The 25,007-nt window shown below is 37.2% G+C and overlaps 2 protein-coding genes across 5 annotated transcripts in view; one reads left to right on the forward strand and one right to left on the reverse strand.

Moving 5' to 3' along the window:
- ANKRD45 (ankyrin repeat domain 45) overlaps positions 1-25,007 on the reverse strand; it is a 49,333-nt gene that overhangs the window by 16,368 nt on the left and 7,958 nt on the right. For all 4 annotated transcript variants that reach the window (XM_047840317.1, XM_047840318.1, XM_047840316.1 and 1 more), the window contains one exon: positions 11,020-11,187. In XM_047840317.1, coding sequence (XP_047696273.1) covers positions 11,020-11,187 — 168 coding nt within the window. The remainder of the gene's footprint in view (positions 1-11,019; positions 11,188-25,007) is intronic.
- TEX50 (testis expressed 50) lies at positions 3,694-6,024 on the forward strand. The gene is made up of 2 exons (XM_047840323.1): positions 3,694-4,121; positions 5,528-6,024. The coding sequence occupies exons 1-2, from the start codon at positions 3,798-3,800 to the stop codon at positions 5,738-5,740; spliced, it is 537 nt and encodes a 178-aa protein (XP_047696279.1). The 5' UTR covers positions 3,694-3,797; the 3' UTR covers positions 5,741-6,024.

Raw genomic sequence — 25,007 nt, forward strand, 5'->3', positions numbered from 1 at the left:
ATATAATTCATCATCAGGGAAACATAAATCAAAACTACAATGAGATATCACTTCAATGAGATAAGCTCATCAGAATGGCTAAAATCAACAACACAAGAAACAACAGGTGTTGGTGAGGATGTGGAGAAAGGGAAATCTCTTGCATCGTTGGTGGGAATGCAAACTTGTGCAGCCACTATGGAAAATAGTATGCAGGTTCATCAAAAAGTTAAAAATAGAACTACCCTAGGATCTAGCAATTGCACTATTAGGTATTTACCCAAAGAATACAATAGTACCAATTCAAAGGTATACATGCATCCCAAGGTTTATAGCAGCATTATGTACAATGTGGAAACAGGCCAAGTGTCCATCCACTGACAAATGGGTAAAGATGGTGTGGTATATATAAACATACATATATATATATATATATATATATATACATAATGGAATATTACTCAGCCATAAAAAAGAATGAAATCTTGCCATTTGCAAGGACATGGATAGAGCTAGAAAGTATTATGCTAAGTGAAATAAGTCAGTCAGAGAAAGACAAATACCATATGATTTCATTCATATGTGGAATTTAAGAAACAAAAGATCAAAGGGGAAAAAAAGAAAGAAACACACCAAGAAACAGAATCTTGTGATGCCTGGGTGGCTCAGTCTGTTAAGCAGCCAACTTCGGCTCAGGTCATGATCTCATGGTTCATGAGTTTTTGTCCAGCGTCAGGCTCTGTGCTGACAACGTGGAGCCTGGAGCCTGCTTCAGATTCTGTGTCTCCTTCTCTCTCTCTGCCCTTTGTCCAACCCCTCGCTTCAAAAAATAAAAAAAATAATAATAATAATAAAAAAGAAACAGAATCTTAACTATAGAGAGCAACTGATGGTTACCAGAGGTGTGGTGGGTTGGGGACGGGTGAAATAGATGATGGGGATTAAGAAGCACACTTGTGACAAATAAGGTCATGTAGGGAAGTGCTGAATCACTAAATTATACACCTAAAACTGTATTGCACCGTATGTTAACTTACTGGAATGGAAATAAAAAACTTAAAAAAAAAACTCACTGTAATGCTCAACTGTGCCATCTGTAGTACCTAACAATCTTCTAAGCCTCATTCATCTATCTATAAAGTGAACATAACAAAAGAGGTTACATTGAGATCTACATCTGGAACAGTATTCATGCATAGGGACCAGTTAATTGGTATTCTTGGTATTCCTTGCTTCCAGCACCTCAGAACTTCAAACTCATCATTCGCATTGCAAGCAAAATTAATTCCCTAAACTGGAATCTAAGGTTCAGATTTTGGCTCTGCTATTTGGTAACCTGGAGTCAGTGGTGGTCCCAGAACTCCAATACAGGATGGAACTTAGGAGAGGCATTAGTTGGAAGGCGGGATTAAAGGGCTTGTTTTGAAACTGTATTTCTATAATAAGCATGCTGATTTTACTGAAAGCACATGTTTATTTTGGTGGCTTGCTAGAGAAAGGGATTTATTGCAAGCATCCTCTTAATGCCACCATACCTGTGTAGTGCATTCAGCTTGCTATAGAAAAATATCACAGACTAGGTAGATTATAAACAACAGAAATTCATTTCTCATAGTTCTGGAAACCAAGAAATCCAAGATCAAGGAACCAACATTGTTTGCAGTCTGATGAGAACCCTCTTCCTTCATAGCTGGCACCTTCTCACTATGTCTTCACATGGTGGAAGGGGCTCGGGAGCTCTGTGGGAACTCTGATAAAGACACTAATCTTACTCATGAAGGTTCCACCCTCATGTCCTAAGCACCTCCCAAAGGCCCTACCTCCTAATACTACCACACTGGGCATTAGTATTCAACATATGAACTGGAGGTGGAGGGGGACATAGACAATAGGACCACAGTAATACCTTAATCCCTCTCAGCTTTATCTACAAAAGGAAGTATTAGGTACAGTCCTCGGAAGATTGTCGTAACTAAACAAAATCTAGCAGAGCACGTGGAAGTATCTTGGCACAGTGCCTGGAACACAGTAAGCTTATGATTAGGTCACTCCTCTCCTCAAAACTCTATAAATGACTCCCTACTGACTGCTGAATAAAATACAGGGTCCTCCAACATCGATGTAGCCACAAACCACCTTTCCGGCTTTATCCCCTCTAACATTCATCCAGAGAATCTATCCATTGTTTACAGCATGACATCCCCAAGCGTCAACATGGTTCTGGTCTCTGCTCAGACATTAGCTTATCAAGAGGCCTTTCCTGATGGCCCTCTATAAAGGAACACACTCATTCATTCACTTGCTGGCAACTTCATAACCCCCTTACCAGTCTACTTTTCTCAGTAGCACTCCACAGATACATAGATTTAGACAGATAGATTTTATGGGTCTCCATATTAGAAGGTAAACTTCATGGACACAAATGCTGTTTTGTGCCAAGCTGTGTATATATTCTCAGGTCCTAAAACAGCATTTAGCACATAGAGGTACTCAACAAATATTGGTTATAGGAATGTTGACATAGAATTTCCTTGTTATGTTTCCTCAACCTAAGATGCCCTCTCTGTTGCCATCTACAAAAATTCTACTCCTTCAAAGCTTACTCAAATACCCTTCTGTGAAACTTCTGATTCCCCCAGGTAGAACTCATTGCTCTCTCAACCATTACATGATTAAAATTTGATCTAGCTCTTATTTCAGTCTGTCTTGTAATTTTTCCTATCTTGTTTTTGGCTTCTACCTCTAGATTGTAAGCTCCTTGAAGGCAGGGTTTGTGCCTCCTCTTTTTATCATATACCATGCCAAATTCCCCATCCCCCACCCACTATCTGACAGTACCACATTCCCACCAAAGGAACATGGTTTAAAAGGGGGAGGGACTTGGGGCGCCTGGGTGGCTTGGTTGGTTAAGCGTCCGACTTCGGCTCAGGTCATGATCTCACGGTCCATGAGTTCGAGCCCCGCATTGGGCTCCATGCTGACAGCTCAGAGCCTGGAGCCTGTTTAAGATTCTGTGTCTCCCTCTCTCTCTGACCCTCCCCTGTTCATGCTCTGTTTCTCTCTGTCTCAAAAATAAATAAACGTTAAAAAAAATTAAAAAAAAATAAATAAAAGGGGGAGGGACCCAATATTTGCTTAGCTATTTGAAGGGAAGGGCATTCCAGAGTGAAAAAATAGAAGCAGATGCTAAATTGTGTGAAATGGTATGGCTATAGCAATTTTTTAAGTAGATATAAAACTGGCATACTAAAAGAAGGCTTGGAGGAGATACAGGTAAATTATTTCCAAGAAAATCTATTAATACAATTACAGAATTTATTAGCAAGTAAAATATTAGTAAAGTCTTCATTTTTCAGAAAAGTGAAGAGGTTCAACACATTCTGGCAAAAAAAAGAAAAAATATCCCTAAGAAACCCAGTAGGGGCACCTGGCTGGCTCAGTCAGCAGAGCACACAACTCTTGATCTCAGGGCTGTGAGTTTGAGTCCCACACTGGGTGTAGAGATTACTTAAAAATAGAGTCTTAAAAAAAAGAAAAGAAAAGAAAAGAAAAGAAAAGAAAAGAAAAGAAAAGAAAAGAAAAGAAAGAAACCCAGTGATTGGTTAGGTGACACCTTTTAGTTCCAATGTGATTCTTTGTGACATCACTGAATTTAACCCTGAATCACTATAACTGATGATGTTATAATGATCATCAGTGTATGCTGTGCTCACTAGGATCTTAAATGCTTTGAGTAGAGCATATTAACCTCTACTCAGAGCAGTTCTACTCTGTGACCAATTTTTGGCTATAGATTTTTTTCCCCCCGATTGAGAAAGATGTCCATTCAAGGACTATCCCTGTCTTTTTCTCTGTTGTTGATCTGCTTCCTTAGGGAGAGCTTCTGCATTTGTGATGGAACTATCTGGACAAAGGTTGGATGGGAGATTTTTCCAGAAGAAATGCATTGTCTGAAAGTTAAGCCTTCTCCATCTCACTGTCTACCTTACCCTCTGGACAAACTATGCTGCAATTTTGCTAATGTGGATATACTGGAGAGTTCTTTACACCTCATTTATATTTTAGTACAAGCTCTGTTTTTAATCCTGTCTGTTTTATCTGTGCATTACCTGTGGATGAAATGGAAAAAACGCCAAAAACAGGTGAATTAGTGATGAAAATAGTTATAAAATATCAAAGCCTTTAAAACAAAAGATTATCAGCTTCTTTGAGGGAAAGTACCATGTCTTATACCTCTTTGTAACATCTCCCTGCCCCCATCACTCATCCCTCAACATGTAGTACAATTTGTTGTCTTGCATGTACTAGGGGCTCAACAAAAGTGTATTGAATAAGGAAGTCCTTAAAACAATGTAGCTCAACCCCTCTCAAGTTACAAAATACATCAAGAAAGTAGTGAGCTAGAATGGATAGGAAATGAAATGAGTAGAATGGATAGGAAATGAAACCGGGCCCATAGGTAAGTCATTTGATCTTTCTCAGCTGCCTCAACCATAAAATGAAGCATCTGGACAAGAGATCTGTTAAGTCCCTTCCAGATATATCTAAGAAAGCTAAGTATGTAAAAGTGCACGTGTATTTTTTTTCTTTTTTTTTTTTTTTAATTTTTTTTTCAACGTTTGTTTATTTTTGGGACAGAGAGAGACACAGCATGAACGGGGGAGGGGCAGAGAGAGGGAGACACAGAATCGGAAACAGGCTCCAGGCTCTGAGCCATCAGCCCAGAGCCCGACGCGGGGCTCGAACTCCCGGACCGCGAGATCGTGACCTGGCTGAAGTCGGACGCTTAACCGACTGCGCCACCCAGGCGCCCCTTTTTTTTCTTTTTTAAATAGACCATAAACTTATTTCTAATGTTAGGATAACTTTCTGGGAAATGGCACTCTTAAACCAATTTCCCACTTGGCACACCACCCCCGCCCCCCGCAATGCACCATATTTTGAGGCAATTTTAAAAGCTGACTGACCTTCACAACTATTAGATATTTATAAAATTGCTATGATTTGATTGCATTATACATTACTGTTCAGTAAAGGAAAATATTTTGCTAATATTCAAATAATAGTATTTGCTCTAACCGTAACAAGCTTATATTAAATGCTTGCTGATTGTGATAATGATCACCACAATCTTACATGGGGACGAACAGAAAAGACCATCTCTTCTACACTTATTCCTCTTTTCTATAGTAACCTTTCTATTGTGTAGATAAGTAATGTATCGTGTTTGGAATTTATACATATCCAGGGGCGCCTGGGTGGCTCAGTTGGTTAGGCGACGGATTTCGGCTCAGGTCATGATCTCACAGTTCGTGAGTTTGAGCCACGCGTCGGGCTCTGTGCTGACAGCTCAGAGCCTGAAGCCTACTTCAGATTCTGTGTCTCCCCTCTCTCTACCCCTCCCCTGCTCACACTCTTTGTCTCTCTGTCTCTCAATAATAAATAAATGTTAAAAAAAAAGTTTTAAGTGTATATATCCAGAAAGCAAATGTAATTTGAACTACAGTAAGAAAAAAATCTATAATATCATCTGTCTTTCTCCCTTTAGCTAAAAAAACCAGCCTCCTCAGATACATTTGGTAATGATCCAGAAAATCAGTCCCTATATGACATTGATCAAATACTCTGCCGGCTGGTGACCACAACATCAATGATGTCCAAGTACCTGAATCAGGTGTCCTGTCATCCTCCAGCTAAGAAAGTCAAACACCGAAAACTAAAGAGGAAGAATGAGGGAGGAGAAGGAGCCAGAGGAAACTAGACCTATCCATATGCAAACATATCTCAGTCCAATATGGAGGTTAGAGACAACTCATTCAAGGATAAAAATGTTCTTTGAGAGCCTTTGTAATTTTTTGTTACTTACTTTACCAAGACTTTCCAAACAAGTATGGGTTGAAAAAGTACTTATATTCAGCTGAAAAGGCACCCACCCTTACTATAGTGCTGAGAAAAAGATTATGTACTATCACTTCTTCGTGTTTAAGTATTTTTTTCTTTTTAGTGTGTTAGATTGCTAATCATTAACCAATATGTAGAACAGAATCTTGCTTTAGTGTTCAATAAATCTCTGATTTAAATAATATTTGTGCTTTTTCTTACTTTTCTGAGCAGATCTTTGGGCCATATGGAAACTTTTAATTTCCCATCTTATATTGCCAAGATAGTATGGAAATATTAAGAAACAGATTAATTTTCAGAGAGGGAGGCAAACCATAAGAGACTCTTAAATACAGAGAACAAACTGAGGGTTGATGGCGGGGGGTGGGGAAAATGGGTGACGGACATTAAGGATGGCACTTGTTAGAATGAGCACTGGGTGTTATAAGTAAGTCATGAATCACTGGGTTCTACTCCTGAAGCCAAGACCACACTGTAGGTTAACTAACTTGAGAACAAATTTTAAAAATTTTAAAAAGAAATGGATTAATTTTTTAAAGTATAAATTTCTCCATTTTCGTTATGACAAATGATGAAGTAAGTATCAACATTTAAAAATTTTTAGTCTTTGGTTGATTAAGATTGCTCAATTTTTAAAAAGTATTCCAGACTTCTTTGATCAGCCACCTCATTTTTATAAGTATGGTTACAAATTGGAAGATTTGTCTGAGACTAGGACAGAAGATTTGATTTAAAACCTGTTGAAAACCCCAGAAAAATATGCCAGCTCCATAACATACCTCCCATCAATATAAGGGAGGAAAAAAACTTTTAGAAAACAATTCCTGAGATAGTAACATATAACTCTATAGTCTTTACAAGGCATAGGATGGTGCCTGCCTTGAGTTATTGTGGATTATTAAACGTTTACTTATGATTCCAGTTTCCAGACTGTCCTTCCTTCCTCTCTCCCATACCACAACCCTACTCCTACATCTCCAAAAATGATTCTTCCATCCCTTCAGACTTCTGACCTGTCAACCAATTCCCTCTAAGAGAACATGTATACACATTTCTTCTAATGGGGACTCTTGAACACTTGCAAAGTCTCCAAACCTCGAAAACTTTCCAAAGAAATTTCTAACAGTAGAATTTTCAACAGCATAAAGGGAATTCTTTTTAGGGTAGGTATTAGAGTACAAAACTGGGCTTTAACAGGATGCCTGGAGGCCAGCAAAGGGGAGTTGTGGCCAGCTATGGGGTGAGGGGAAGTTACAGACCTGTCCTGAGGGCACTCTAAAACAAAGCTACAAGACACTGGATCAAACCACACAGGCCCAAGGCAAAGAAGGCTGGAAACCCTAAACAGGTAAAGGAATAAATATGCCAAACCCTGCTCCCAAGAAATTCCCTCCCCAAGTGCTGAATATTCCATCCCCTAGTTAACAATTGTCAGTAAAAGACAGTGACCCAAAACCAGAGCACAAAGCTCTCCCTTGAGCTCACCCCCTCTCACAACTCGAGAGCGTACCCTCACTTTAATAAACTTTCCCACTTGCTTCTCTTGATTGTTGTCTGGTCTGTCCTTGAATTCTTTCTTGGGAGGACGTCAAGAGCCTTCAATGACATCCCTGGACAGGCTAGACAGAGGCCTCAGAGTCCCGGTGCAGGGGGCGGGGGGCAGGGAGTCCTCCCCAGTCCATCTGACAGCATAGGGAGTCCTCTACCCCTTAAGCCTCTCCAGGTGACCCCTACTCTAGTCACTAGAACAAGAAACAGCAGTCGTTTAAATTCTCATTAAGTCTGAAGCAAACAAATGTTAAATGTTTCTCTGAGTAGTTGGTGTTTCAGACATCCCATACATTACCATGAAGCTCCAGTCCTTACAATTCCATCACTGATCAGAAAACAGAATGCTAGTTTATAGTATTATAGTCTTCTTTTATCTTAATTATTAGGAAATATTAGGTATAATTCCCCCAAGAATGTAAGGACCCAAACTAAACAGATGGGTATTAGGAAGAAGAAAACCAATGGAAGCTCACACCCAAAAGCCCCAAACTGTTTCTTTTCAGAAAAGTTACAGTAAAATTTGTCCCTGGTTTGTGTTTTTTTAAGTATCATGGGTCATTTTTCAAAAATGGATTTTAAATTATACAATATGAATTTCACCTACAATAGCTATTCATGGGGGATCAATTCTTTGCTATTTGTTTTCTTTTTACTTGTAGATCTAACCATGAAATTGAAGGTATTCATAAAAACATTGTCCCTAGAAAACATTAGTACAAGTGGGCAATTATCTATAAAGTAATGCACAAAGTATAACATCTTTTTCTTCCCAAAAGTGCTACCTTGCCTCAATTCCTTATTTCTATTCTCCCAGCTCCCCCTCTCATTTTACTGATAAGCAATTTCCTTATTGCTACCAGATGAATCTTCCTAAATATCACTTTCATCTTCTTCCTTTTCTACATACAAACTTTCAATGGCTCCCAGTAGTTACAGAAATGAAATGAAAACACCTTAGCCTGACATTTAAGGGTATAATCTGGCTATAATAATAGCAGCAACATTTTTTTTTAATGTTTTTATTTTTTGAGAGAGAGAGAGACAGAGCACAAATAGGGCAGGGCCAGGGATAGACACAGAATACAAAGCAGGCTCCAGGTTCTGAGCTGTCAGCACAGAGCCCGACGTGTGGGCTCGAACCCACAAGCAGTAAGATCATGACCTGAGCCAAAGTCAGACGTTCAACCAACTGAGCCACCCAGGTGCTCCAATAGCACCAGCATTTTCCAAGTGCTGATCACACACCAGGCCTTGTGGTAAGTGCTTTATATCATCTCATTTCATTCCTCACAACTAACCCCAAGAGGTAGGAACTATTATTGGCTCCCTTTACTGGAAAATAAAACTAAGGTATAAAGAATTTAAGGATCTTGTCTGAGGTCACATAGGTTTCAAGTGGAAACACCAGTATTTAAACTCAAGCAATTTGATTCAAAAGTGCATGTACTTACTCTTTTACAATTCCATCTGTGCAGTAACCCACCCTTGCAAATTATGATTTTCTTTTTTTTTTTTAATTTTTTTTCAACGTTTATTTATTTATTTATTTATTTATTTATTTATTTATTTATTTATTTATTTTGGGACAGAGAGAGACAGAGCATGAACGGGGGAGGGGCAGAGAGAGAGGGAGACACAGAATCGGAAACAGGCTCCAGGCTCTGAGCCATCAGCCCAGAGCCTGACGCAGGGCTCGAACTCACGGACCGCGAGATCGTGACCTGGCTGAAGTCGGACGCTTAACTGACTGCGCCACCCAGGCACCCCCCAAATTATGATTTTCTATTCCAGTAAGGCAATCTCATCACTGTCCTCCAAAATGCCACTTTCATTCCCAGCCCACAGATTTTGCTCACACCCTGTCTCCTTCTATTGGATTAAAATCCCACTCATTCTCCAAGGCCCAGCTCAACTCCAACATGTTCAGACTTCACGTTCTCTGACAACCCCATAGCATGTACCACCTGCTCTACTGATTTTAACCCTTACTCATAGTCTTTCTTATGGTGTTACTTATGTCTATAGCTTATCATCCTCCACCTAACAAATGTCCAGAGGGAAGGAACAACCCGTTGTACCTACAACAATGCTATGCTCATAGTGGGCATTTAATAAATCCTCGCTGAAAGCAAAATTGCAGATAACTATGCAAAATGAATGCCATGAACTTCACAAGTACTGGGTTTTTTTAACCAGTGTGTATACACATACATAGTTACACAGGTATTATCTCCCTGAAATCTCTAAGCTATGTTCTATAGGGTTGCGAAAATGAATTAAGCAAAATATCGCTAAAATTCAAAAGAGCACATAGCTTTCTGACCTTTGACTGAAGCATTAACATTCGTGCAGAAAAGTGCAAAAATTATAAATGTACAACTCAATGAATTTTCACAAACGAACACACCATGTAACTAGCAACCCGATTAAGAAAAAAATTACTACATCCTAGAAGTTCCCTCATGCTAGACAGGTAACTGCTATTCTGACTTCTAACACTATAGATTAATTTTGCCTGGAAAATCATTTTAAGTTATTATAACTTTCTACCTGGGAAAGCAAACATATGACTCAAATATGTCATTTTAAAAAAAAGTTGAGGAATGGACCATTCAACCTAAGTCTCTCAGGAAATGGCCCTCAACATAAACCATATATACATATATACATATATATTATATATATATATTCTTATAGGAAATTATTGTTGAAATTGTTAGAAGTTAGTCAATCAACTAGCTTTCAATATGTACAGTTTCTATTAAGTACAATGTTGGAGGCCAATAGCAAAATAGCAAAAAAAAAAAAAAAAGGAAGATTTCACACATCACCACCAGTGACTTGTGATTATATCTACAAATAAAACATGGTGGCAAAAGGTGAAAATGCTAATCATCTCTTGCTTTGTTGATGGTATAACCTATCACTCATAGGAAAAAAAAATCCATCACTCAGTCTGTTTGCTACTGTCATTAGCTAGATCCCAAGACCTGACCTTCATTGCCCACTTGCTTGTACTCACCAATCCCTGTTGCACATTTTTCCTTAAGCTTCTTTCTGGCTTATCTCTTAACTCAGGCAAATGGAAACCGAAACCATCCCTCAAGTATAGGAACTGCCCTGAAAGACCACCAGCCAGCCCAGACCACGCAGACTAGTTTCAGCATAACCCCTGACTCATGCCTGTGCAGATGGACTGTAGAGTGACCTCCAAAATGACTGACAACTACCTTTACCTTATTATAATACTAAAATCTCCACCCAAGGAGGAGCACGAGCCTCATTTGCATAACATACAACGTATGTATAGGCCTGTTTCCTTAAGGTGCATGTGGGATCTTATGTGCACCTCTACAAACCATGACAAAGATCCCCTTGTTAAATATTCATTTTAACCCTAAATTAAAGAAACCCACTCACCCTTGCTTGGGGAGTCGCAGCTTTGGAAGTTCTTCCTTGTGATCTCCTAATTTGCTGCAAATAAAGCTTCCTTTGTGCAACAACTCTCCTGGTGTAGTTTCTATGTGACTCACCAAGGAACAAACTCATGTTGGTTCAGTTACACCACTGCCTTGTAGGCTTCCTTACCTGCCCAGTCCAGGAATTCAACACACTCAGTCTGGGTATACCGAGCAGCAACATCTCGAGCTCTTTCTTCCCGAAAGTTCAGAGCTTCTATATCAACATCCAATTCCACAAGTGCTTTCAAAGTTTCCAAACGACCCCAGGCTGCAGCACAGTGTAAGAGTGTGTAACCTAACAAATAGAATGAAGATGGTCAGGTCAAATAGACTACATTGTTTTAGGCCATTTTATTGAACAGAAGATCACAATGGCAATCAAGTATTAAACAATTACTGTGGGCCAGGCACTATTTTAAGTACTTTATATATAGTAAACTCATTTACTTCATAAAAACCCTATGAAGTCAGAACTATTATAATCCCCACTTTAAAGATAAGGAAACTGAGGTCCAGAAAGTTGCCTGAGGAACACAGCCAGTAAATGACAGGTGAAAGATACCAACACAGGCAGCCTGAAGTCTAAGCTTTTCAACATTTCTAAGGAAGAAAGCAACATCCCTAGCAGTAATTTATTTTGGAGCACAATTAGACCAGTGACTTTAGTCGAAGGGATTGTCAGCAAACTCTAATTGCTAGCATTATTGTTATTTTTTAAAATTTAAATCCAAGTTAGTTAATATACAGTGTAATAATGCTTTCAGGGATAGAATTTAGGGATTTATCACTTACAGATAACACCCAGTGTTCATCTGAACAAGTGCCCCCCTTAATGCCCCTTGCCCATTTAGCCCATCCCCCCACCCAATAGCCCCTCCAGTAACCCTCAGTTTGTTCTCTATATTTAAGAGTCCCTTATGGAGACACCTGGGTGGCTCAGTTGGTTAAGCATCCAACGTCGGCTCAGGTCATGATCTCCAGTCCGCGAGTTAGAGCCCTGAGTCAGGCTCTGTGCTGACAGCTCAGAGCCTGGAGCATACTTTGTATTCTGTGTCTCCCTCTCTCCCTCTCTCTCAAAAGTAAATAAACATAAAAAAAGTTTTTTTAAAGAGTGCCTATGGTTTGTCTCACTGATTTTATATTATTTTTGTTTCCCTTCCCTTATTTTCATCTGTTTTGTATCTTAAATACCACATATGAGTGAAATCATATGATATCTTTGAAATCATATGATATGATGACTTATTTCGCTTAGCATAACACACACTAGTTCCACCCATGTTGTTGCAAATGGCAAGATTTCATTCTTTTTGATTGCCGAGTAATACACACACACACACACACACACACACACACACACACTAAGTCTTCTTTATCCATTCATCAGTTGATGGATATTTGGGCTCTTCCCATACTTTGGCTATTGTCAATAGTGCTGCTATAAACATTGAGATGCATGTGCCCCTTTGAAACAGCACACCTGTATCCCTTGGATAAATACCTAGTAGTGCAATTGCTGGGTCATAGAGTAGTTCTATTTTAAATTTTTTGAGGAACCTCCATACTGTTTTCCAGAGTGGCCACACCAGTTTGCATTCCCACCAGCAGTGCAAAAGAGTTCCTCTTTGCGTCCTCACCAACATCTATTGTTGCCTGAGTTGTTAATTTTAGCCATTCTGACTGGTATGAGGTGATATCTCATTGTGGTTTTGATTTGTATTTCCCTGATGATGAGTGATGTGGAGCATCTTTTCATGTGTCTGTTAGCCATCTGGATGTCTTCTTTGGAAAAGTGTCTATTCATGTCTTTTGCCCATTTGTTTACTGGATTATTTGTTTTTTGGGTGTTGAGTTTGATAACTTCTTTATAGATTTTGGATACTAACCCTTTATCTGATATGTCATTTGCATCTATCTTCTCCCATTCTGTTGGGTGCCTTTTAGTTTTGCTGACTGTTTCCTTTGCAGTGCAGAAGCTTTTTATCTTGATGAGGTCCCAATAGTTCATTTTTGCTTTTAATTCCCTTGCCTTTGGAGATGTGTCAAACAAGAAATTGCTGCAGCTGAGGCCAAAGAGGTTATTGCCTATTTTCTCCTCTAGGAGTTTGATGGCTTCCTGTCTTACATTTAGGTCTTTCATCCATTTTGAGTTTATTTTTGTGTCTGGTGTAAGAAAGTGGTCCAAGTTCATTCTTCTGCATGTCATTGTCCAGTTTTCCCAATGCCATTTGCTGAAGAGACTTTTTTCCATTGGATATTCTTTCCTGCTTTGTCAGTTGCCATATATTTGTGGGTCCATTTCTGGGTTCTTTATTCTATTCCATTGATCTATGTGTCTGTTTTTGTGCCAGTACCATACTGTCTTGATTATTATAGCTTTGTAATACAGCTTAAAGTCTGGCATTGTATTGTCTCCAGCTTTGGTTTTCTTTGTCAGGATTGCTTTGGCTATTTGGGGTCTTTTCTGGTTCCATACAAATTTTAGGATTGTTTGTTCTAGCTCTGTGAAGAATGCTGGTGTTATTTTGATAGGGATTGCATGCTAGCATTATTGTTAATACAATCATACAAATTATGACAATTATGTGTGCCTTTGGTTTGGAAATTAATCATCTGAATTAAAACTGAAAACATGACCCATCAAATTAGAAAGTTGTTTTTTAGACTAACTGAGGCAACTACTATGGGGGTGAAAAACAGGGAGGCATCATTAAAATGTTTCACACTGGCTTAAAAAATCAAGTCACAAGTTCATGGTTTCAACCTACCCACAGGATGTATTTATGACTCATTTAACCGGCCAAAGAGGCATATACTACTACTATAAAAAGAATTGAGCAAAAGAATGAATAGATATATTGAATCTATTAAGTACTGGGGACTTTATGTACTACTACTTCATTTACACCTTCACTAACCTTCTGAAGTCAGTGTTGTTAGCTCCATTAAAAGATACAGAGGAAAGTGAAGGTTAGAGATGCTATACATTGCCCAAGGCCACACTCGTAGTAAGTAGCCAAAGCAAGATTCAAACCCAGGTCTGTTGCCAAATAAAGGGTTTATAAGTAGTAGAAAACAACACCTAAATGTTTGTCACTGAGTACAGCAGGGAAAGAGAGGCTAATGATTCCTCCACTTTCTTCCAGAAACCTCTCCTTGGCTCCCTACTTGCCATATTCCCACAATTCCAGTTCTGCTTTACATCAAGGTGTAGACTACCTTTGGCTTGAGGATATCATAACCAGAAGGGTTTATAAAGGAATCAAAAATAAGATGAAGTGAACTACTCCGGATCAGCCAAAATTGGAATTACCTCCCCTCTTTGGCCCAACCTTTCTTTTTAGTATCACAACAAGTGAGAAATTTCAAAAACCAAGAGATAGACACTGGCTCAAGAATTTCATTTTGCCTTTATCCTCTACAAAATGGGGGGCGTGGGGCAAGAAATACCCTGATACCACCCTTATTCTTGCTTTCTGCATGAAGTCTTCAATGAGCTGAAAAGTCCAGGGCCCCTGATTTGCTGGGGGAGGGAAACACTATCTACAGACAAGATGCTGCTAATATGACCAAGAAGACATTCCAAGTGAGATGTTCTGGCTCCTTATACTGCTTTTCTCAAGGCTAATATTACAGGCCACTGGTAACATTTAATTTTTTTTTCTATTTAATATGCATAGTTTAAAAACAAGAAAATATATTTCTAAACAAAAGAGGATTTTAACAAAAAATTTACATGTTTTTAAAACACCTTTACATGTTTTTCCCCTTGTTGAAGATGGTCTCTTTTCTAGAAAGAAACACACAGATGCTTGTAGTACATTAACCCCATTGCTGTCCCAGAAGAAGAAAAATATTTAAATCAGGTTATTTCAAAAGCATCCATATGAGAAAGGGATTTTCCTAGCATCTTCCATAATTTTGTCAATGAGCAATGGATCCCAGAAGAGGGATATAAGGAAGGCCACATGTTAGAAATCCTAGTAGCAAGAAAGGTACCATAAATGGAACTGGGAAGGATTAGGGTTCTTTTTTTTTTTAGTACAAAATGTATTGTCAAATTGGTTTCCATACAACACCCAGTGCTCATCCCAACAGATGCCCTCCTCAATACCCATCACCCACCCTCCCCTCCCTCCCACCCCCCATCAACCCTCAGTTTATTCTCAGTTTTTAAGAGTCTCCCATGGTTTGCCTCCTTCCCTCTCTGTAACTTTTTTTTTTCCTTCCCCTTCCCCCCCCCCCATGGTCTGCTGTTAAGTTTCTCTGGATCCACATAAGAGTGAAACATATGGTATCTGTATTTCTCTGTATGACTTATTTCACTCAGCATAACACTCTCCCGTTCCATCCACGTTGCTACAAAAGGCCATATTTCATTCTTTCTCATTGCCACGTAGTATTCCATTGTGTATATAAACCACAATTTCTTTATCCATTCATCAGTTGATGGACATTTAGGCTCTTTCCATGATTTGGCTATTGTTGAAAGTGCTGCTATACACATTGGTGTACAAGTGTGGATTAGGGTTAATTCTAATTGAAAAATAATCTCTTTGTGGAAGACTACTACTTACTAAATAGGAAGGGAGTCAACTGAGCAGGTAGTTCATAGTAAGGCAAAAGATCAGACAAGAAAAGGAATCTTTTCCTCCATACAGGCACTGTTATCCACTCACTACAATCCTATAAAGTAGGCACTAGCATTGTTCTCATTTACAGATAAGAAAACAAAAAGAGAAGATAAGTACTTTTCTCTGGGTTGCTGTAAGTTTTTTTTAATGTTTACTTATTTTTGAGAGAGAGTGAGAGCAAGTGAGTGAGAAGGGGCAGAGAGAGGGGGGACAGAAGATCGAAAGCGGGCTTTGTCACAAACCGTATCATTCATGACCTGAGCTGAAGTCAGACACTGAGCCACCCAGGCGCCCCCAGCATTGCTATAAATTAATGAAGGTATATGGTAAGGTCAAAGTCCAAGAATGGGGATGATGAGTCAAAAACAAAAAATAGGCCATGAAGCAAAATACTCACCCATCTAGAATATTTCTCACAGCCTGCCTACCACCACCACTACCAGACTCTTTGAATTGCCCAAATTATGTTGTTCCATGCCTCTACAACTTTGCATATGCTGGGGTTTTTTTCTACCTGAAATAATAATTACAGTAATGAAATAAAATAATACCAGTATAACTTTAATGCTTACTTAGTATTAATACTGGTGTTTTATAAAATGGAATTCAGAATTCACTCTTTTAAATTAGTGAAACTATTTAATACATTTTAAATATGAAATGTATAAACACAGGATCAAAGAAAAGTATAAGTATGAAATCGATATGTTGTTTATATTTTCATTATATTAGCAATATAAATTGTCAGATAAAACTGAAAAAATTAAGGATAAAAAACACTATAAAGAAATGTAATTAATCATGAAAGTTTCAAGTGAAACATGTGATTTTTCTAAATGTCCAACAATATCACCAAGATATTTTTGAACAATATTTTCTTAGCTATTGAAGTTTTTCTCACTCAACATTAGTTGGAAGTGGTTATAAACTAAAACCAAGTATTTTACTTCAAATTATCTCACCTCTAATTTGAAGAGAGAGATCTCTGAATAGCTTTTTGCTTTTGTAAACACTGCAATCTTTTTATTAAGAGTAAGCTGTAATTTTTCCCCAGAGAAAATATTGCTGGTTCATATTTGTCTTTTTTAGTTTCTTCATGTAAAAGAGATTCCATTTCAGTTTCCTGATCAAATTCAAAATGATGAGATTCATAGGTGACTTAGTTGGGAAGTTTTGGGACTCAAATTATTCTTATAACAGAAATTTTGCAAAGCCACAATATGGGCCATCCAAATTTGTAGACTTCAGTTTGGCTTTTTGTATACATTGAGCAATTAAATCATTTGTTTTCAATCCATACGTGACTCAAATTTCATTTTTTAAATACAAATTAATACTATTATACCTATAAAAAGACCAGTGTTTCAGTTACCTTAATATAGTGGGTAAATATTCTAGAATATGCACAAGATTGTAATACTAAAATCTGATACTATGATTACTACACTGCCTGCCATGCCTTATCCCTCAACTCTCCTTTGTCTGGTAAACTCTTGGTCATTCTTCAGGATTCAATATAAGTATCGCCTCCTCTGTGAAGCCTTCCCTGACTGTGTCCAATACTTCCAGGTCAAGTTGACTTCTCTCTCCTCTAAGCTATCTTATACCTTATCTCACCATATAGTAATTACTTATTTATTTACATATTTGTTTTCTGCTAAACTGTGAACTTGCCCAAGTCTGAATTCATTCATATTTCTATAACCTCAGCTCTGAGCACAAGGCTTGGCTGTTCCTCCACCCTTAATAAATGTTTGCTGATTTTATGTGGAAAGAAATTTTTAAACAATAATTTGTTCTGGCTATGCCTGCTTGAGTACAGTCGGGTTTAGTGACCAAAGCCTGGCCAGAACCAGAGGAGGTTCCATAATCAATAAACAAACTACAGAGATCTGTCCTTGGCCCCATAAGAAAACAAGGCATTTCCCAAAAGAACAGAAGTCAGGAAGATGTAACACAAAAGACCTCAAATAGCCAAAGCAACCTTGTGAAAAACAAAAAACAAAAAACAAAAAAACCCAGTATGGTACTGGCATAAAAATATACACAGATCCATTGAACAGATAGAAAGCCCAGAAATGAACCCATAACTGTAGCCAATTAATCTTCAACCAAGTAGGAAAGATTATCCAATGGAAAAAAAGACAGACTCTTCAAGAAATGGTGCGAAACTGGACAGCTACATGCAAAAGAATGAAACTGGGCCACTTTCTTAAACCATACACAAAAATAAATTCAAAATGGATACAAGACCTAAATGTGAGACAGGAAACCATAAATATCTTAGAGGAGAATACACACAGTAACCTCTTTGCTATCAGTAGCAACTTCTTTCTAGATGTTGTCTCTGGAGACAAGGGAAACAAAAGCAAAAATAAATTATTGGGACTTTATCAAAATAAAAAGCTTCTGCACAGGGAAGGAAACAATCAACAAAACTAAAAGGCAACTTATGGAATGGTGGAAGATATTTGCTAATGACATATCTGATAAAGGATTAGTATCCAAAATATATAAAGAACTTATAAAACTCAACATTCAAAAGATGAATAATCCAATTTAAAAATGGGCAAAAGAAATGGATAGACACTTTTCCAAAGAAGACATACGGATACCTGAAAAGATCCTCCACATCACTCATCATCAGGGAAACAAAAATCAAAACTACAATGAGATATAACCTCACACCCATCAGAATGGCTAAAATCAACCACTCAAGAAACAACAGGTGTTGGTGAGGATGTGGAGAAAGAGGAAACCTCTTGCATCGTTGGTGGAAATGCCAACTAGTGCAGCCACTCTGGAAAAAAGTATGGAGGTTCTTCAAAAAGTTAAAAATAGTACTAACTGAGGATCCAGCAATTGCACCAGTAGGTATTTATCAAAAAAATACTAAAATACCAATTCAAAGTGATACATGCACCCCAATGTTTATAGTAGCATTATCTACAATAGCCAAACTATGGAAACAGCCCAAGTGTTCACTGATGGATGAATAAAGATGTGTCATGTATGTATGTACATATACATACATACATACATACATACATACATACAATGGAATATTACTCAGCCATCAAAAAGAATGAAATCTTGCCATTTGCAATGACATGGATGGAGTTAGGGAGTATTACACTAAGTGAAATAAGTTAGTCAGAAAAAGATAAATACCATGTGATATCACTCATATGTGAAATTTAAAAAACAAAACAAACTAACAAAGGGGAGAAAAAGAGAGAGAGGGAGGCAAACCAAGAAAGAGACTCTTAACTATAGAGAACAAACTGATGGTTACCAGAGGGGAGGTTGCGGGGGGAATGGGTTATGGGGATCAAGGAGTGCACTTGCTGAGATGAATGATGTATGGAAGTGTTGAATTGCTATATTTTATACATGAAACTAATATTATACTGTATGTAAACTAACTGGAATTTAAGTAAAAACTTTAAAAAAAACATAAGTAGCTTCTGGGACATCCTTAGGAGGGAGAACAAACTTATGATCACAGAGGCAACTGTGGGGCCCATCTCTGTTGGTATAGATGCAAGCCTGGATACTTCGCAGTTCTATGAACAAAGCATTTATTATGATCCAAACTGCAGCAATGAAGACCTGGACATGATATTCCAGTGGTTGGCCATGGTTTTGAAGAAGCAAAATCGGGTAACAATAAATCCTGGATTGTCAAGAACAGCTGGGGTATAGACTAGGGCATGGATGGCTACATAATGATCGCCAAAGACCAGGATAACCACTGTGAAACTGCCTCCGTGGCCAGCTTTCCTACTGTGTGGGATGATGGTAATAAAGAAGCCCTTGATTAGGAAGAGAATATGCAAAAGAGGAATTTTATCTTAACACTGACCATATTTTATTGTGTGGGGTAAAGCAGCTGAACCACTGAAGATCCAAGTGTGATTTGATTCTGTGACATTTTACATTGGTAAATGTTCCTCTCTCATTATCACTGTAAACAGCTTTGTATGAATCTGTCTGATAACTTGTGAATGCTCATGTTTTAAAACAATGTATGAAATCAGCCAAACTAAAAGACAACCAATGGAATGGGAGAAGATATTTGCAAATAACATATCAGATAAAGGGTTAGTACCCAAAATCTATAAAGAACTTACCAAACTCAATACTCAAAACACAAATAATCCAGTGAAGAAATGGGCAAAAGACATGAATAGACACTTTTCCAAAAAAAAGACATCCAGATGGCTAACAGACACATGGAAAAATGCTCAATATCACTCATCATCAGGGAAATACAAATCAAAACCACAATGAGATACCACCTCACACCAGTCAGAATGGCTAAAATTAGTAACTCAAGCAACGGCAGATGTTGGTAAGGATGCCGAAGAGCCCTTTTGCACTGCTGGTGGAACACAAACTGGTGCAGCCACTCTGGAAAACAGTATGGAAGTTCCTCAAAAATTAAAAATAGAAATACCCTACGACCCAGCAATTGCACTACTAGGTATTTATCCAAAGGATGCAGATGTGCTGTTTCAAAGGGGCACATGCACCCCAATGTTTACAGCAGCACAATCGACAATAGCCAAAGCATGGGAAGAGCTCAAATGTCCATCATTGAATGAATGGATAAAGATGTGGTATATATATATATATATATAATAATAATAATAATAATAATAATGTACACACACACACACACACACACATACATGCAATGGAGTATTACTTGGCAATCAAAGAATGAAATCTTGCCATTTGCAACAACATGGATGGAACTAGAGTGTATTATGCTAAGCGAAATTGGTCAGAAAAAGAAAATATCATATGACCTCACTCATAGGTGGAATTTAGGATAAAAAACAGATAAATATAAGGGAAGGGAAGCAAAAATAATAGAAAAACAGGGAGGGGGCAAAACATAAGAGACTCAAACACAGAGAACAAACTCAAGGTCACTGGAGGAGTTGTGGGTCAGGGGAGGGGCTAAATGGGCAAGAGGCATTAAAGAGGACACTTGGGATGAGCACTGGGTGTTATATGTAGGGGATGAGTCACTGGATTCTACTCCTGAAATCATTATTGCATTATATACCAACTAACTTGGATGTACAGTAAATAAATAAACAAATAACAAATAAAATAAAACCATGTGTTAAGTTTTACCTTGTAAAATAAAACCGTTTGAAAGTGAAAGAAAGAAAGAAAAAGGGAAGGGAAGGGAAGGGAAGGAAGGAAAGGACAAAAGAAAGAGAATGGTTGTATGGGCAGAGAATGGCTATAAGTATTGGTTATTTCCCTCATGAGCATATGGCTGACTGGGAGCTGCAGGTTGCTGCCAGGATCACAAAAGTATCACACTGCTTATTGCTAGACTGAGGAAAGATCAAAATTCAAAGTGTGGTTTGTACTGAATGTGTATCAGTTTCACACCATTATAAAGTTGAAAAATTGTAAGACAAGCCATCATTAAGTCAGGAACTATCTGTGGTCCCCCCTTATCCGCAATTTCACTTTTCACAGTTCTGGGCACCTGCAGCCAACAACGGTCTGGAAGCAGATGATCCTCCTTCCAATGTACCATCAGAAGGTCAATAGCATCCTATTGCTATGTCACAATGCCTACGTCATTCACTTCATCTCATCACATAGGCATTTTATCATCTCATATCATCACAAGAAGGGTGAGTGCAGTACAATAAGGTATTTTGAGACACATTTACATAACTTTTATTATAGTATAATTTTTCTATTTTATTATTAGTTATTATTAATCTCATACTGTACCTAGTTTATAAGTTAAACTTTATCATAGAATATATATGTATAGAAAAAAAACATAGTATATATAGGGTTTGGTACTATCTGCAGTTTTAAGTAGCCACCAGGGTCTTAGAATGTATGCCCCAGGGATAAGAGGAAACTACTGTACTTGAATAATCATCTTCGTACATGTTTCCTTGTGAGATGTGTGAGATTTTCTCAAAGATATATATCTAGAAATGGGATTCTAGATCATAGGGTACATCTATTTGCAACTTTATATAAATGTTCTTCAAAGTGGTTATACAATTTACACTCCTTCCAGCAGAGTAAAAGAATTTCCACTTCCCCTACCTTCACCAGTACTCAATGCTGTCAGATATTAACATTTTTATCAAGCTACCAGTAGCGGTAGCTCATTGTTGAAATTTGCATTTTAATAGTGAATTTGAGGACATTTTTATATACCTATTGGCCATGAACATTTCTCTTCCATGAATTGTTTGTTCCTATCTCTTGGGATCCTCTCTCTCTGCCCCTTTCTCTGCTCTGTCTCTCACTCAAAATAAATAAATAAACTCAAAATAAATAAACAAACATTTAAAAAACATATATATAGGGGCGCCTGGGTGGCGCAGTCGGTTGAGCGTCCGACTTCAGCCAGGTCACGATCTCGCGGTCCGTGAGTTCGAGCCCCGCGTCGGGCTCTGGGCTGATGGCTCAGAGCCTGGAGCCTGTTTCCAATTCTGTGTCTCCCTCTCTCTCTGCCCCTCGCCCGTTCATGCTCTGTCTCTCTCTGTCCCAAAAATAAATAAACGTTGAAAAAATTTAAAAAAAAAAAAAAAAAAAAGAATAAACTTTAAAAAAAAAAAAAGAAAAAAAAGAAAAAAAAAAAAGAAAAAAAAACATATATATATATACACATGTATGTTTATATATATATTTTTCCTTTAATAGCTTTGTTTTCATGTCTTATTTTAAGATACTGAGTGATATCTCAAGAATATAACAATCCTCCTCTATGTTTCACAGAGTTTGAAGTTTTCTTTCACATTCATATCTTGCATGAAACTGTAATTGATTTTTGTGCACAGTACAACGTAGGATCTAATTTAACTTTTTTCCAGATGAATAACCACTGTTTTCCACATATTAAATAGCTCATCATTTCCCCACTGAAATTTAGGGTCAGCTTCTCAGTTTGTATTTTTTAAAAACCTTAATGTGATATTAATTAGATTGATAAGTTAATTTGGAAGAAATTGCCTCTTTATGATATTTAATCTCACTGTCTAAAACATATATTTAATTTGGGTATTCTTTGATGTAATTCAATAAAGTTTAAAGTTTTTGCCATAAATATCTTGCAATTCTTTTATCAGATTTATTCCTAATCTCTGTAGTTTTGCTGTGAATAAGATTTGTATTTTTATTACAGTCTCTGATCATTGATGGTTTATAGAAAGCTACTGATGTGGGATATTGGTCTTATGTTCATATTCTTGCTAAATTAAATTCTATTAGTACTAATAGTACACTCCCTTGGAGGGAGTTTCATTTCTTCCACTCAGATCCTTATATTCAGTAGTCTACTGGTAAATATTTACCAAATAGGTCTCTGGGAAGAAATCCTTGATTTGTACCATTAGCAATTTCCATGATATATATATATATACTCCTAACATGGCCAACTTCAAGCTACCAATGCGATGTCAACGAATTACAAACCCCCTGAAATTTTAACAATCAGCTTGCAAGAGCAGGTTAAAGCCAGCTCCAGTACAGTACAGTGTTAGGTCTCTTATTTATTTTTCTTGTCTTACTGTACTAGCTAGGACTGCCACTATAATGACAAATAAAAGCCATGATAGTGAATATCAGTCTTGTTTCTGATTTAATGAATGTTTCTAAAGATTCAATATCAGGTAACCTTGCTTCAGGTTTTTGATAGAGAGCTTTAAGGAAGGTTTCTTCTATTTCCCTAAGAGCTTTCATGATGAATGAATGCAACATTGTTTTCAAAAAGACTCTTCTACATCTATTGAAATGATTGTGCAATTTTGTTCATTTAGTCTTTTAATGTAGTGAATTACACTAATATTTTGTCTAATGTTAAAATCAACCTTGCATTAATGGGATAAATCCAACCTAGTACAATACATTTTGTAATACACAATCTTAGATTCAATTTGTTAATATTTTAAGATGTTTGAATCTTTGTTATGAAATTGGCCTATAATTATTCTTTCTACTACTCTCCTTAACTAGTTTTGCTATAAAAGTTCTATCTCTCATAAAATAAATTAAGCAGTTTTCCAACTCTTTATATTCTCTGAACATTGTATAAGCTAGAGATTACCTATTCTCTAAAAGTGCAATAAACCTTATCTTTTAAAATATCTGAGCCTAGAGTAAGGTGGGGGTGGAGAAAGGAGGCCTATTTTTATTACTTACTCATTTTTTTTTTCAAAATAACCATTGATCTAGTCAAGATTTCTATTTTTTTCTTGAATTAATTTTGGTAATTTACACTTTGTAAGAATATTGTCTATTTCATCCAAGTTTCCAAATGTATTGTCATAGTTATTTATAATATTTTCTAATGATTTTTGAAGTCTTAGCTTTTCCTTTGTGAATGCTCTATTTTTAAAAATTCCAAATATTATTTATGCTCTCGATCTCTCTGATATTATCAAATATCAAAAATCACCCAATATTATCAAAGGTTTTTCAACTGTATTGAAAGCAGATTTGGGATTTTTGTTGTTGCTGTTGTTTACTTTCTACAGTTTATTTATTTTTTATAATTTACATCCAAGTTAGTTAGCACATGGTGCAATAATGATTTCAGGAGTAGATTCCTTAAGCCCCTTGCCCATTTAGCCCATCCCCCCTCCCACAACCCCTCCAACAACCCTCTGTTTGTTCTCTATATTTAAGAGTCTCTTATGTTTTGTCCCCCTCCTTGTTTTCATATTATTTTTGCTTCCCTTCCCTTATGTTCATCTGTTTTGTGTCTTAAAGTCCTCATATGAGTGAAGTCATATGATATTTGTCTTTCTCTGAGTAATTTCACTTAGCATAATACACTCTAGTTCCATCCACGTAGTTGCAAATGGCAAGATTTCATTCTTTTTGATTGCCAAGTAATACTCCATTGTATATACACATATATACAATCTTCTTTATCCATTGATCAGTCAGTGGACATTTGGGCTCTTTCCATACTTTAGCTATTGCTGATAGTACTGCTATAAACATTGGGGTACATGTGTCCCTTTGAAACAGCACACCTGTATCCCTTGGATAAATACCTAGTAGTGCAATTGGTGGGTCATAGGGTAGGTCTATTTTTAATTTTTTGAGGAACCTCCATACTGTTTTCCAGAGTGGCTGCACCAGTTTGCATTCCCAAGCAGATTTTGGTTTTGTTGATCCTCTCTATTGGTTCTTTATTTTCAATATCATTACTTCTACTTTTTTCCTACTCTTCTTCTACTTTCTTTGGATTACTCAGTTGTTCTTTTTTTCTAATTCCTTGAGTTAAATGCCTTGCTTATGATTTTCAATGTTTCTTATATTCTATTATATGTATTAAGCTAGAATTTAAATTTTAGTTTTATTCCACAGGTTCTGACATGGAGTGATCCTCTTGTCACCTAAATATTTCATAACTTCTAGTGTATCTTCTACGACCAACATATAATTTAAAGAGTGCTTCTGTTTTCCAAATTAT

This window comes from Prionailurus viverrinus, chromosome F1, assembly GCF_022837055.1.
Source record: "Prionailurus viverrinus isolate Anna chromosome F1, UM_Priviv_1.0, whole genome shotgun sequence".
Classification (NCBI taxonomy): domain Eukaryota; kingdom Metazoa; phylum Chordata; class Mammalia; order Carnivora; family Felidae; genus Prionailurus; species Prionailurus viverrinus.